A 13,082-nucleotide genomic window follows, 5' to 3' on the forward strand; every position below is an offset into this window, starting at 1 on the left:
TCCTTGCTTGTAATTGGTCTGTTCAGGTTTTCTGTTTCTTCATAATTTAGTTCTTAGTAGGAGTATGTTTCATGGAATTTATCTCTTTCTTCTATGTTGTCAAATATGTTGCCAGATAATTGTTTATAGGTGTCTCTTATGAACCTTTGTTGTTGTTGTTGTTGCTGTTGTTGTTTTTGTAGGTTAGGCTCCACACCCAGAGTGGGGCTTGAATTCACAAACCTGAGATCAAGAGTTGTATGCTTGGGGTGTCTGGGTGGCTCAGTTGATTAAGCATCTGACTTTGAGTCAGGTCATGATCCCATGGTCCTGGGATTAAGGCCCACATTGCACTCCCTGTTCAGCAGGGAAGTCTGCATCTCCCTCTCCCCCTGCCCCTCCCCTCAACTCATACTCTTTGTTTTCTCTCTCAAATAGATAAAATCTTAAGAAAGAAAGAAAGAAAGAAAGAGAGAAAGAAAGAAAAAGAATTGTGTGCTCTACCAGCTGAGGCAGCCAGGAGCTCCAGTCCTTTGTATTTCTGTGTTAGCAGTTGTAATGGCTCCTATTTCATTTCTGATATTTGAGTCCTCACTTTTTTCTTGCTGACTATGGACAGGTTTTTTTATGAACTTCTTTTGGGATGTAGGTATTTATAGCAGCATTTTTCATGATAACCAATGGCAGGAAACAACCCACAAGTCTATCAGTGGACACAATAGATAAACAAAGTGTGGTGTATCTATAAAATGGTATAGTGTTCAGCCATAAAAGGAATAAAGTATTGATACATCCTAGGACTTGAGAGACCCTTGAAACTGTAAAATGAAAGACGCCAATTTTAAATGTCTGTATTTTATAGGGGTACCTGGGTGCCTTAGTCAGTTAAGCTTCTGATTCTTGATCTCAGCTCAGGTCTTGATCTCAGGGTAGGAGCAAGCCCTGGGTAGGGCTCTGCACTAAGCTAATGGTGGGCTTGGTATTACCTCTCTCCCTCTGCCCCTGCTCATGTACATGTGCTCCCTCCATCCCTCCCTGCCCCCCACTAAATAAATAAATAAATAAATAAAATCTTAGAACAAAAATGTCTGCATATTACATGTTTCCATTCATGTGGAAGTCTGGAACAAGCAAGTGCATAAACACTGAAAGTAAATTAGTGGTCACTGGGGCCAGGGAGGGGATGATGGGAATTGGTATTTATGGGAGGATAAAAACGTGATAGCTTAAGGGATATAGGGTTTTAGGAGGTTTTTTTTATTGAGATATAGTTGACATAAAACATTTCTTTAGTTTCATGTGTATATTATGATTTTATGTATGTACCAACATGATTGTCAAAGTAAGTCTTTGTGAACATGTTTTTATTTTTCTTGGGTATATATGTGTTTTAATTTCTCTTGGATATAATATAGTTTGTACAATAAATGTATTTATAGTATGAGTAGATTCTGTTATTCTTTCAAGCACCTACCTGTATATATTTGAAGTTCATACAATTCTATTTTTTTTTTTTTCCAGCGAGTACTGAGCCATCAAGATGATACAGCTTTGCTAAAGGCATACATTGTTGAATGGCGAAAATTCTTTACACAGTGCGATATTTTACCGAAGCCTTTCTGTCAGCTGGAGATTACTTTAATGGGTAAACAGGGCAGCAATAAAAAATCAACTGTAGAAGACAGTATTGTTCGAAAAGTAAGTTAACTTTTGCACTTTTGACCCTAATATTCTTCAGAAAGAGGGTGATTTTAAACTTCAGAAAGTAATTCAGACTTTCAGTGGTTTTTTCTACTTGATGTATAAATCCCTTCTCGACTGCTGCTGGATTTTACAGAATACCACTGACTCTGTCCCGTCCACGTTTAGCCACACTCCTCCTGCATTACATCACATGGGTCTGTGTCCTCACACACTACCACCTTGCTTCTCCTTTTCCTGGCTCTGTCTTCAGCATTCTGTTTCCTTCTTCTCCTTTGTAATGTTTCCTTCCTGTAGATTACTTTTTTTCCTCTTTCCAAAGTCTCTCATTAGGTTACCTTCTTGTATCTTTGTGTTTAATTGTGGCTAAACTGTTACTTTCATGATCTCCTTTTTACTTGATTAGGGTTATCATGAACTATTATGTACTGTGTTTATTTCCATATTTTTGCGTGGTTTCTAGTTAGAAGCTCTGTGTCCAGTAACTCCTTGTGATTTAATGGAAAGAACTCAGCTTTGAAAGTAGAATCTCAGGTGTTCTTTTCAACTCTTCAATCAGTAATGACCTAAACTCTCTGTCTTCAATTCTCATATGATTTCATGCTTCTGAGAATGAAGTGGAAACGTAGATTTGAAAAGTGAAAAATGCCTCTTGAACTTTAAGCAACTTGCTACTTGCTATGCTGGTTATGGCAACAAAGCAGGTGTTCAAATAGTGGCGTAGGCATTCCTGTCCCTCCCCAGCTCTAAACTTTGTGCTGATGTGGACAGGGATGTTGTGAATTTAGACACCCAGGGGTCCTCTGGTGGCAGAAATGACTGCAGTGTGAGGCATTATCCCCCTCCTCACAAAAAAAGAAAAAGAAAACACTTCTGGGTGCTTTTTAATTTGCAGTTCCTTAATCTTGTCCTCTCTTGTTTTTCTGTTACTCTTTTAATTTATACCATTCCCTACTGGTCACGGGAATCAGCATCACTTAATGATTAAGAGCATAGATTCTGGGACCAGACCTGTTGGATTTGCATCCCAGTGTTGCCATTTATGAGCTGTATAAGTGTGGGGAAGCTTGCTTTCCTCTCAGCACCCCACTACATTTCTAAAAAGGGAGATAACAGTACCTCTTTATCGGTTTGAAGATTAAATGAGTTACGTGTGGAAAGTCCTTAGAGCAGTCCTGGGTGCGTAGTGACTGACACATACCTGCTTATGTCATCATTTGTGCGGATGCTGTTGTCATTAATACAGTTTCTGTATCTGACACAGTTTCTTGGAATAATAATACATGTGGATGTGTATATAAACTGAACATCTGTCAGGTGGATTTGTATTTTTTTTTAACGTCCAATACCACGCAGGTTTTCATTTGGTGCTTTTGGCATTTATTATTTGTTTATACAAACATGTACGTGAGCATTCCAAACACCAGTAGTACTGAAATTTAACCCTCTAACTGTAGGAGAGGTAACCTTTTCCATGTTTTGCTATATTTAATTTTTACAAAACCACTTGAAATTTGTATTATTATCTGTCCTATTTTACAGAGGGGAAACCTAGTAAATGAGTAGCAGAGCTGAAGTTCAAGTCCAGTTACGTTGGTTTTGAAATTTGTGCTAACAGTTACCGTGTGTTTCTTTCTTTCTTTCTTTCTTTCTTTTTTTAAGATTTTATTTATTTATTTGACAGACAGAGATCACAAGTAGGCAGAGGGGTGGGAAGCAGGCTTCCTGCCGAGCAGATAGCCCGATGCGGGGCTCCATCCCAGGACCCTGAGATCATGACCTGAGCCGAAGGCAGAGGCTTTAACCCACTGAGCCACCCAGGCGCCCCTTACCATGTGTTTCTTACCAAACTTAAATACATTAGTTCCCTCAAGCATTCAAGTGAATATAAACTAAAGAGTTAGATTTCCTTTTTTAGTGTTTATAGTTAAATTTTTTTGTGTCTGTATGTGTCTGGTATATTAATAATTGAGATGATTGCATATTTCTTTTTTTCCTAGCTCATGCTTGATACATGGAATGAGTCCATCTTTTCAAATATAAAAAACAGACTCCAAGATAGTGCAATGAAGCTGGTACATGCAGAAAGATTAGGAGAAGCTTTTGATTCTCAGCTGGTCATTGGAGTAAGAGAATCCTATGGTATGTTCTGAACTTTTATGATCATAATTTTTTTATGAAAATTCCGAGACCATTGTAGAACAGTACGTTTGGAGTTATGTGTGCTCTCAAATAGTCACATCTATTTTTAGTGCTGGGTGCTTTTGAGAGCCCGGAGAAGGTATTAAATCTCTCCAAGAAAATACAGAAAAATCCATATTTGTGTGGTTAATACTGGTTTTCTCCATTTCACTTATTTCCTGGCTGGTGAATCCTTTTAGTGACCTAAATTAGAGAAATGTAGATTTGAATCAGTAGCTCAGAAAAGGTGGTAACTGGTTTTGTCCTTACATTTTCAGGAAGTTTGTTTATTCCATGTACACATTCCTCTGTGAACTTTTCCATTTCTGACCATGATATTCTCATTTGGTCTGTAAATCAGATACTCTAATTTCCCTGAGAATACTTGTCCTCCAGCTTTCCTTGTAGGTCATCCTCACCCTGTTTGCTGGCAGAGGCCTTTCCTGATCCCCAGACTGGGTCAGGCCTCTCTCGCACTACTTCCCGGGACTGATGACTCCCTGTCATCATACTTTAGCTAACTGGTGTTGTTGACACTGTAGCTTTACTGAACGTAGAGCGTGGGCACAGAGTATGCCTCAGTAGGAATTTGTTGTATTAATGAACCTTCAGCTATCTCTGATTGGCTCTCTCTGTTGCCCCCATGTTTCTTTAGGTATCAGAGTCTATAGGCTTTTGTTAGCTGTGCTGTTGAAATTTATTCCTTCTGATTTCAGCTACCACTGCTTATACTGTGTATGTTTCTGGACTTTTGAAACAGTCTTCTTCTAGTGATCTTACTGCTATCATTTAACCCATAAACTGTTTACAAGATTAATTTTTAAGTACTATTTTGTTAGTATTTTTCTTACCATTCATGGCACACGACGCTGAAATCGGGTCACTTAGCCTGAGAGCTGCAGCTCTCCGCAGCCACTCCTAACTTCCCATTCCACCTTGCTTTCCTCTCAGACAACCTGGTCGTTTTACCTTAACTTGGCCTTGTGATCTTGTACTTCCCAATACTTAGTAACTATACTAGCTTCTGTGTGAGTGCTAGTTTTTCCTTAAGACTCATCTCACATCCCATCCTGGCTATGAATGGTTTCTTGATCATCTCGTTGGAAGTCACTCTCCCTCCTGTTCAGAAATACCGTAGCCCATGTTGCCTGTACTATCACTTTAGTACCTTGTGCTGTTACCTTTATAAGTCTCTTACAGAGGAGGATTTTCTCTTGCATGATTTATGTTCTCTTGAGCTTGATCAGAGTGCCTTGCACATAATGACTCCTTACTATTTGTTACTTCATTTATTGTACTCAAAATACTGATTTGAAGCATAATTAGAGTAAAATTTTATTTTCTGTTTTTCAGTTAACCTTTGTTCTAATCCTGAGGATAAGCTTCAAATTTATAGGGACAATTTTGAGAAGGCATACTTGGATTCAACAGAGAGATTTTATAGAACACAGGCACCCTCGTATTTACAACAAAATGGTGTACAGAATTATATGAAATATGTAAGTCAGAACTTAGTATATGTGATAATTTGAGCTCTTCTCTTGATATTCTTAAAAAATGATTGCTATTTTGCTTCTGGGCAGGCAGATGCTAAATTAAAAGAAGAGGAAAAGCGAGCACTACGTTATTTAGAAACCAGACGGGAGTGTAACTCTGTTGAAGCAGTAAGTAACTGTGTGATTGTGTGTTCTTGGAGATTATTTCCAGCACAGTGGCCCAGGGATGGCAAATACGTGATCTGAGTGTTCTTACTCACACTTCGCACACCTCTGAGCAGCGTGACTGATGCAGTGAGTCCTCTCGCCTGTGCGCCCAAGCAGAGCTGGCCAAGTGCCTCGTGCGGAGCTTAGTCATCATTCTTTGGAGCTGATGTGCAAGAGATCTATTTGCCATCCCTGCTCTAGACTTTACTGCATTTAATTTACTTAATTTTTAAACCGTCTCCTTGTATTATGTTATATGTGTATCTGTAGTTAACCATTTTAGTGATTTTCATGTTGCGAGTAAAATATGCTCTGTAGAGATACAGTTGTTTTTTGTTATTCACAGTGATTATGTTCTGTAAAGTGGCTGTGAACACTGAATTAGTACCAGTCGAATCATTACTTCTAGGGGATTTTTTTTCTTGTTATGGGAGGATGTTTTCAAACTTGTCATGAGGATAAAATATTACTTGATCAGGGAACATCAGTCTTTATATTGTTATTTTGTTTTTCTTTATACTTTAAGTTCCTTAAAAAAAAAAACAAAACAAAACTGATCAGAGGTAGTAGCCTTGATACAGTATCTGTCCTAAGTGTTTTCTTACAGAGAATGACCTAAATATGCTGTAGTCAGGAAAACAAGAGTCAGGCTCACCAAGAGTCTGAGAAATGGCTCACATATAGCAGTGGTGTTTATTCTAATTCCTTTCAGCCTTTGCAGCTTAGGGACTAGATTTAGATTTACATTCAGGGAGGCGATGTTCCTGTTTGCCTGTGACCATTTTCCAACTCTGGATGGATTTATTTATTTATTTATTTATTTGCTTCTGACTATTCTTTGGTTCTTCCATCTTGAATGATAGTCATGTTTATGCCTTGTCCAGAAAAACAGGTTGAATTGGAATTCCCTCCTCCCCCTGACCCCTTTTTTTTTTTTCAGTTTGTCTTGCTTTGCGTAACTTACAGTATATTTCCTCTTCTAGTGGCTAAAATAACTTTGATGTTGGCTAGAAAAGAGGACTACTTTTGTGGTTGTTTATAGAAATTCTCTGTAGTAATATAAAGCCAGGCTTGGACTTCATCCAGAACGCAGGGAAAGGCCATTGAGTATTTTTTTAAGCAAGTGTGCCATGTTCAGAGTTATCCCTCGGGGGTGGGGGGGGTAGTCTGGTGACGAAATGAAAGATGAATTGGGCTGGGGAAGAGAGAAGAGGAGAAGGTAGCCGGTTTTTGCAGTGATTCTTGCGGGGGCTTAGGAGTACCGCATAGGGTTATAGCCCCGGGGACGGGGACGGAGACGGAGCTGGGAAGAGGAGAGAGGTGAAGAGGCCCCACCCAGAGGTGGAACCTGGGGTCATATGGGTGGGCCTGGGTGTCAAGGGAATGGAGTCCTAGTGTTTGGCCTGGGGGAATTTTGGCCGAGTTTTGGCCTGGGGGAATTTCTCGGCTCTAGGAAGGTCCGGTGAAGAGTAAGTCCCAGTCCCGATGGAGAAGTAGGAGTTTGTGTGAGGAGTTTGAGTTGATCCATGTGCCCACAGCATCTGGGTGGGGATGTTGCAGTTTCAGTAGGATGGAATTGTTGTTTTTCTCCTCTAGTTTATATGACTTAACAGATGTATCATATCCATATGAAATAGATGTCTAAGAAAAAGAGAAAGCAAGAAAAAGAGTATGAGAGGGGCGCCTGCATGGCTCAGTGGGTTAAGCTGCTGCCTTTGGCTCAGGTCATGATCTCAGGGTCCTGGGATCAAGTCCTGCATCGGGCTCTCTGCTCAGCAGGGAGCCTGCTTCCTCCTCTCTCTCTCTTTGCCTGCCTCTGCCTGCTTGTGATCTCTCTCTGTCAAATAAATAAATAAAATCTTAAAAAAAAAAAAAAGTCTGTTTAAAAAAAAAAAAAAAGAAAAAGAGTATGAGAAATGGTAGAGAGAATCGAATACACATGACAGTTGGTATAGCACATGTAAGCTTCCCTTTCTACTTCATTTATTTTTATTATTTTTATTTTTTAAAGATTTTTATTTATTACTTGAGAGAGAGTGAAAGCAAGAGAGATCACAGAGGGAGAGGGTGAAGTAGACTTGCCGCCGAGCGGAGAGCCCAGTGCAGGGCTTGATGCCAGGACCCTGTGATCATGACCCCAGCCCAAGGCAGACCCTTAATCAACTGAGCCACCCAAGAGCCCCTCCCTTTTGACTTTAGAATGCGTGCACACAGAAAAAGTTAAAATAGATGATGTGAATTTGCTTTTCCACAGTTACCAAATTGTGTGAGCATCTTATCAAGCTGAATGACTTTAGGGCTCTGAAGATAAGTTTTTTGTTACTGTTTTCAACAGAGAGACCCTAAGTGTAATACAGCATGCTTCCAAAGAAACCGTACTTTATTTGGAATGTAGGAGGTCTTTTTGTGTGGTTTGTTTTTATTTTGTTTTGACTTTCTGCTTATTTTTAAAAACTAACTCTTGACTCAAGTGTTAAGATATAAACAGGAAAGCACACAGAAATCTCAGGTATGCATTCTTAGAAAGTGAGTATACCTATAAAATCACCATAACAAAAATTACTAGCAATTCAGAAATCATCCATCATGCTCCCTCCGAATTACTCTTAGGGTCCTTTTCCTCAAAGGTTATCACTCTCTTAACTTTCAACAACATGGACTAATATGTAGTTTGCACAACAATATTTAGTTCAGAGGAGAAATCAAGTACCAAAACTGTAGGATTAATTATAACATTGGGAATTTCAGATTTAATGAAGATGCTTTACTGTTTATATACCTCAGTGAGCTAAGGCCCTTATACTGTGTATATAACCTTTATTATATATATATTTGTTGATTTATAGTTTCTGTTTTCAGAGAGAAATTATACATGTTAAAATGAAGTATGTTGTGATGGAAAGAACAATAAACCAAAAAAGTCACCAAGTACTGATATAAATCAAGTATCAACAGCATTATTTGAATAGTTAGAAAGAAACAAGTCACTTCCCATACCATACCCTATTCAGAACAGACTTACTGTCTTAGATTCTCTGAGAGGAATTATTGGCCATCAGAACATGCAATGGTGGGGCGCCTGGGTGGCTCAGTTGGTTGAGCTACTGCCTTCTGCTTGGGTCATGATCTTGGAGGCCTGGGATCGAGTCCTGCCTCGGGCTCCCAGCTCCACAGGGAGCCTGCTTCTCCCTCTGACTTTCTCCCCCTCATGCTCTCTCTCTCTCTCTCAAATAAAATAAAATCTTAAAAAAAAAAAAAAAAAAAGAACATGCAATGATATATACTTACCTGTTAGACTCTTTTTATTAATGGAGGGTAGTTATGGTATAGGGAAGATATATTTTACTGTTACAGTCCCTTCATAGGGGGCTATACTGTAATGCACATCAGAATTTAAGATTAAAATCTGTATTTTTTTGGCATTTATGTTTTTCTCTGTATATTAGCAAATTATTATGGTTATTCGATTATCTTCTCTGTATTTAGTTAGTATAAATCAATACCAAGTTTTTAAACTTGACCAGTTTTTAATATAGGCGGAAGAACAAGTTTTTGGACCTATGTTGTGTATAGTAGAGAAAATCTCACCTAGGTAGTACCCCATTGTGAGGCCAAGCCTCCTACAGGTCAGATGTACATTTCAAGTAAAGTTACTTTCACACTAAGCAGCTCACTGGATATTTTCATTGTTTGTATCAGAGTTCTGTTTTCTTGGGTATTCCAAGCCACTGAGTACATCATTTGCAAATAATGATAATGATGCTTTTGCCTTTCTAATACTAATATTTCCTTCAGTAGACTAAATCTTTTAATAGTTTTGGGGGAAAATGTTAAATAGGGGGGATTCTTGCTTCTTCAGTCTTTTGGGAATGCTTCCACATTTTCATCATTAAACATGATATTGGATTTTGGCATAATTTATGCATTTTGTTATATTGAGAAACTATTCATTTGTTGTTCTTCTTTAAAGAATATAATCAGAAAAGGGGCACCTGGGTGGCTCAGTTGTTTAAGCTGCTGCCTTCAGCTCAGGTCATGATCTCAGGGTCCTGGGATCGAGTTCCGCATCGGGCTCTCTGCTCAGCAGGGAGCCTGCTTCCCTCTCTCTCTCTCTGCCTGCCTCTCTACCTACTTGTGATCTCTGTCAAATAAATAAGTAAAATCTTTTAAAAAATTTAAAAAAAAAGAATATAATCAGAAATGTATATACTTTGGTCCCAAAGCCAGTATCCTATTTAATGGAGAAACACTAGAGTCATTTCCAACAAGATCTTGAACAAGGCTAGGATGCCCACTATTTCTGCTGTTGTTTAACATTGTATAATAGGTATTAGCCTCCGCAGTTAGACTAGAGAAATCTATTGGAGGCATGAGAATGGGTGGGCAGAAGTAAAACCTTCAGTATGGAGATGATATGATAGTATATTTGGAAAACTCCAGATAATCAATGATAAGTTAACTCAAACAATAAAGCAATTCAGAAAAGTAGTTAAGATTTAAAATTAATATACATGGGGCGCCTGGGTGGCTCTTAAATTCTGTGACTTAGAGTTATAAAGATGTCAGTTCTTCCCTAAAGAACTTATAAATTCACTGTAATGCCATTGAAAATACTAACAACTATTTAATAAAGTTAGGACAAGTTGATGTGAAAGTTTGTATGGAAAAATAAACATGTACCAATAGCCAGGAAAATACTGGAAAAGAAAAACTGTGTGGAGAAAACTCTACCAGACATTCAAACATCCTCCATTAAATAGTGTGTTAATTACGCATGAATGGATAGTGGACCAGTGGGATGGAGTTGACAGTCCAGAATTCTGTGTGACAAAGGCTAGATCTCAAATCACTGGGGTGTAAAGATAGACTTAAAGATACACTTAGAAGATGGTGATGGGACAACGCAGTAGCCATTTGGAAAAAGATGATATTGTGTATTATAACATTCAGAAGAATAAACACTAAATGGGTCAAGGATTGAAACACTAAACATGAAATCATATAGGTACAAGAATGATTCCTTTTTTTTTTTTTTTTAAAGATTTTATTTATTTATTTGACAGAGAGAAATCACAAGTACACTGAGAGGCAGGCAGAGAGAGAGAGAGAAGGAAGCAGGCTCCTCGCCGAGCAGAGAGCCCGATGCGGGACTCGATCCCAGGACCCCGAGATCATGACCTGAGCCGAAGGCAGCGGCCCAACCCACTGAGCCACCCAGGCGCCCAGAATGATTCCTTTTTTAACCTTGGTGTAGGGGAAGGCTTTTTAACATGACTCAGAATTCAGTGCAGGTAAAAGGAGAGATTGATGAATTTGACTACATTTTTAAATTGCAGAAAGAACCATAAAGTCAAAAGAGAACTGACATTCTGGGAAAAAATATTTGCAACATATATCACAGAGAAAGGCCTGTTAGCCCTGCTGTATAAAGAACTTTTAAAAATTGAGGAATGAGGGTGCCTGGGTAGCTCAGTCATTAAGCGTCTGCCTTCAGCTCAGATCATGCTCCCGGGTCCTGGGATCGAACCCCATATGGGGCTCCCTCCCTGCTCAGCGGTGACCCTGCTTCTTCCTCTTCCACTCCCCCTGCTTGTGTTCTCTCTCTCACTATGTCTCTCTCTGTCAAATAAATAAAGTCTTTTAAATTAAAAAATAAAGTAAATAAAAATTGAACAGAAATGGGTAAGCACCCGATAGAAAAATGTTGGGAAAAGATACAGACACATGACAAAAATATGTCCCTAATACTGGCCATCAAACATTTGGAAGAGGCTCAAACTCATTCTTACAGAAGAGTTGCACCTTACAAACATGAAGGGAAATTGACGATCACTGTTAAGCAAATATCACAGTAATAACAGTTGTAGACAAGCTCCATTAATGGATATTAAAATTAAAGTGTGAGGTAAAATGGAGTACGTTAACAGTTTCAAAATATATTCCCCAAGATATTTACTCAGGGAAAAATCAATGGAGAAACCCAAAAGACACTATCTTAAGTGATTAAGGTTAACATCACCAGTAATAAGGACATACTGACATGGTGTATCTGTGCACTAAGAATACCTCATTCCTGTGGTATTCTGATAAAAAAGCATAGCCTTATTCTAATGAGAAAAGATTAAACAATCTCAAATTGGAGAACAGTTTGCACAGTAACTGACTACTCTTCTTTAAAAGTGTCAAGATCCGGGTGCCTGGGGGGCTCAGTCGGTTAAGCCATGGCTTCAGGTCATGAGTCCCACATCAAGCTTCCAGCTCTGCAGGGAGTCTGCTTCTCCCTCTGACCTCCTCTCCTCTCATGCTCGGTCTCTCTTAAATAAATAAATAAAATCTTTTTTCCCCCTTCTTTTTTTAAAGAAAGATAAAAGTGTCAAGATCATAACAAACCAAAAAAGTAAAAAAGAGAGAGAGATACAGACCGAGGAACTGCCACAGACTGGGGGAGAGCAGGAGATCTAAGCAACAATGAACAGTGTGGGCTTGTAGACAGGGTCCTGGAGTAGGAAAGACACATTCGTGGGAAAACTAGTGAATTTCTAGAAAGATCTGTCTTTTTTTTTTTTTTTTAAGATTTTTTATTTATTTATTTGACAGAGATCACAAGTAGGCAGAGAGGCAGGCAGAGAGAGAGAGGAAGGGAAGCAGGCTCCCCGCTGAGTAGAAAGCCCGATGCAGGGCTTGATCCCAGGAGCCTGGGATCATGACCTGAGCCAAGGCAGAGGCTTTAACCCACTGAGCCACCCAGGCGCCCCAAGATCTGTCATTTGTTAATAGTGGTATACTCTTTTCCTGGATTTGGTAGTTATACTGTAGTTGTGTAAAACATTACCCATTAGGTGGTAGATATATGGGCCCTCTGTGCTGTTTCTGCAACTTTCCTGTGATGCTAAAATCAAAATAAGATATAAAAATAAAAACATGTTATGAAGAATGGCATTTTGCTCCTTTGGACTAATTCAGTAAATCACATTTACAGAGTTCCTCACATTAAGCCATTCTTCTGTTTCAAGAACGAACATGGTGTCCTGTTTTTTTTTGTTTTGTTTTGTTCTGTTTTTAAAGGTTTATTTATTTATTTATTTGAGAGAGAGACAGTGAGAGAGAGCATGAGAGGCGAGAAGGTCAGAGGGAGAAGCAGACTCCCCATGGAGTTGGGAGCCCGATGCGGGACTTGATCCCGGGTCTCCAGGACCGTGACCTGAGCCGAAGGCAGTTGCTCAACCAACTGAGCCACCCAGGCACCCCCATGGTGTCCTGTTTTTTAATGGATAAACATTTTTGCCCCAAAGGGACTTTGACATATCCTATATAGCCAGTAAAGCTTACTCCCAAGATTTTCCTTTCATAATTTTTTTTAGTTTTGTTTTGTTTTGAGGGAGCGAGAGCAAGCTGCAGCATGGGAGAGGCAGAGGGAGAGAGAATCATAAACAGGCTCCACTCTGAGCACAGAGCCTGATGCAGTGGTCGATCTCACGTCCCTGATATCATGACCTGAGCCGAAATCAAGAGTCGGAT

At 39.2% G+C, this 13,082-nt stretch overlaps 1 protein-coding gene across 1 annotated transcript in view; it reads left to right on the top strand.

Annotated features, from left to right (window-relative positions):
- The window catches only part of CUL5 (cullin 5), a 91,480-nt gene that overhangs the window by 41,204 nt on the left and 37,194 nt on the right, over nt 1-13,082 (top strand). Inside the window, exons 4-7 of the mRNA XM_082683227.1 lie at nt 1,501-1,677; nt 3,681-3,822; nt 5,215-5,360; nt 5,445-5,525. Of these exons, the coding sequence (XP_082539353.1) occupies nt 1,501-1,677; nt 3,681-3,822; nt 5,215-5,360; nt 5,445-5,525 (546 nt within the window). The remainder of the gene's footprint in view (nt 1-1,500; nt 1,678-3,680; nt 3,823-5,214; nt 5,361-5,444; nt 5,526-13,082) is intronic.

This window comes from Mustela nivalis (assembly GCF_964662115.1).
Source record: "Mustela nivalis genome assembly, chromosome: 9".
Lineage (NCBI taxonomy): Eukaryota > Metazoa > Chordata > Mammalia > Carnivora > Mustelidae > Mustela > Mustela nivalis.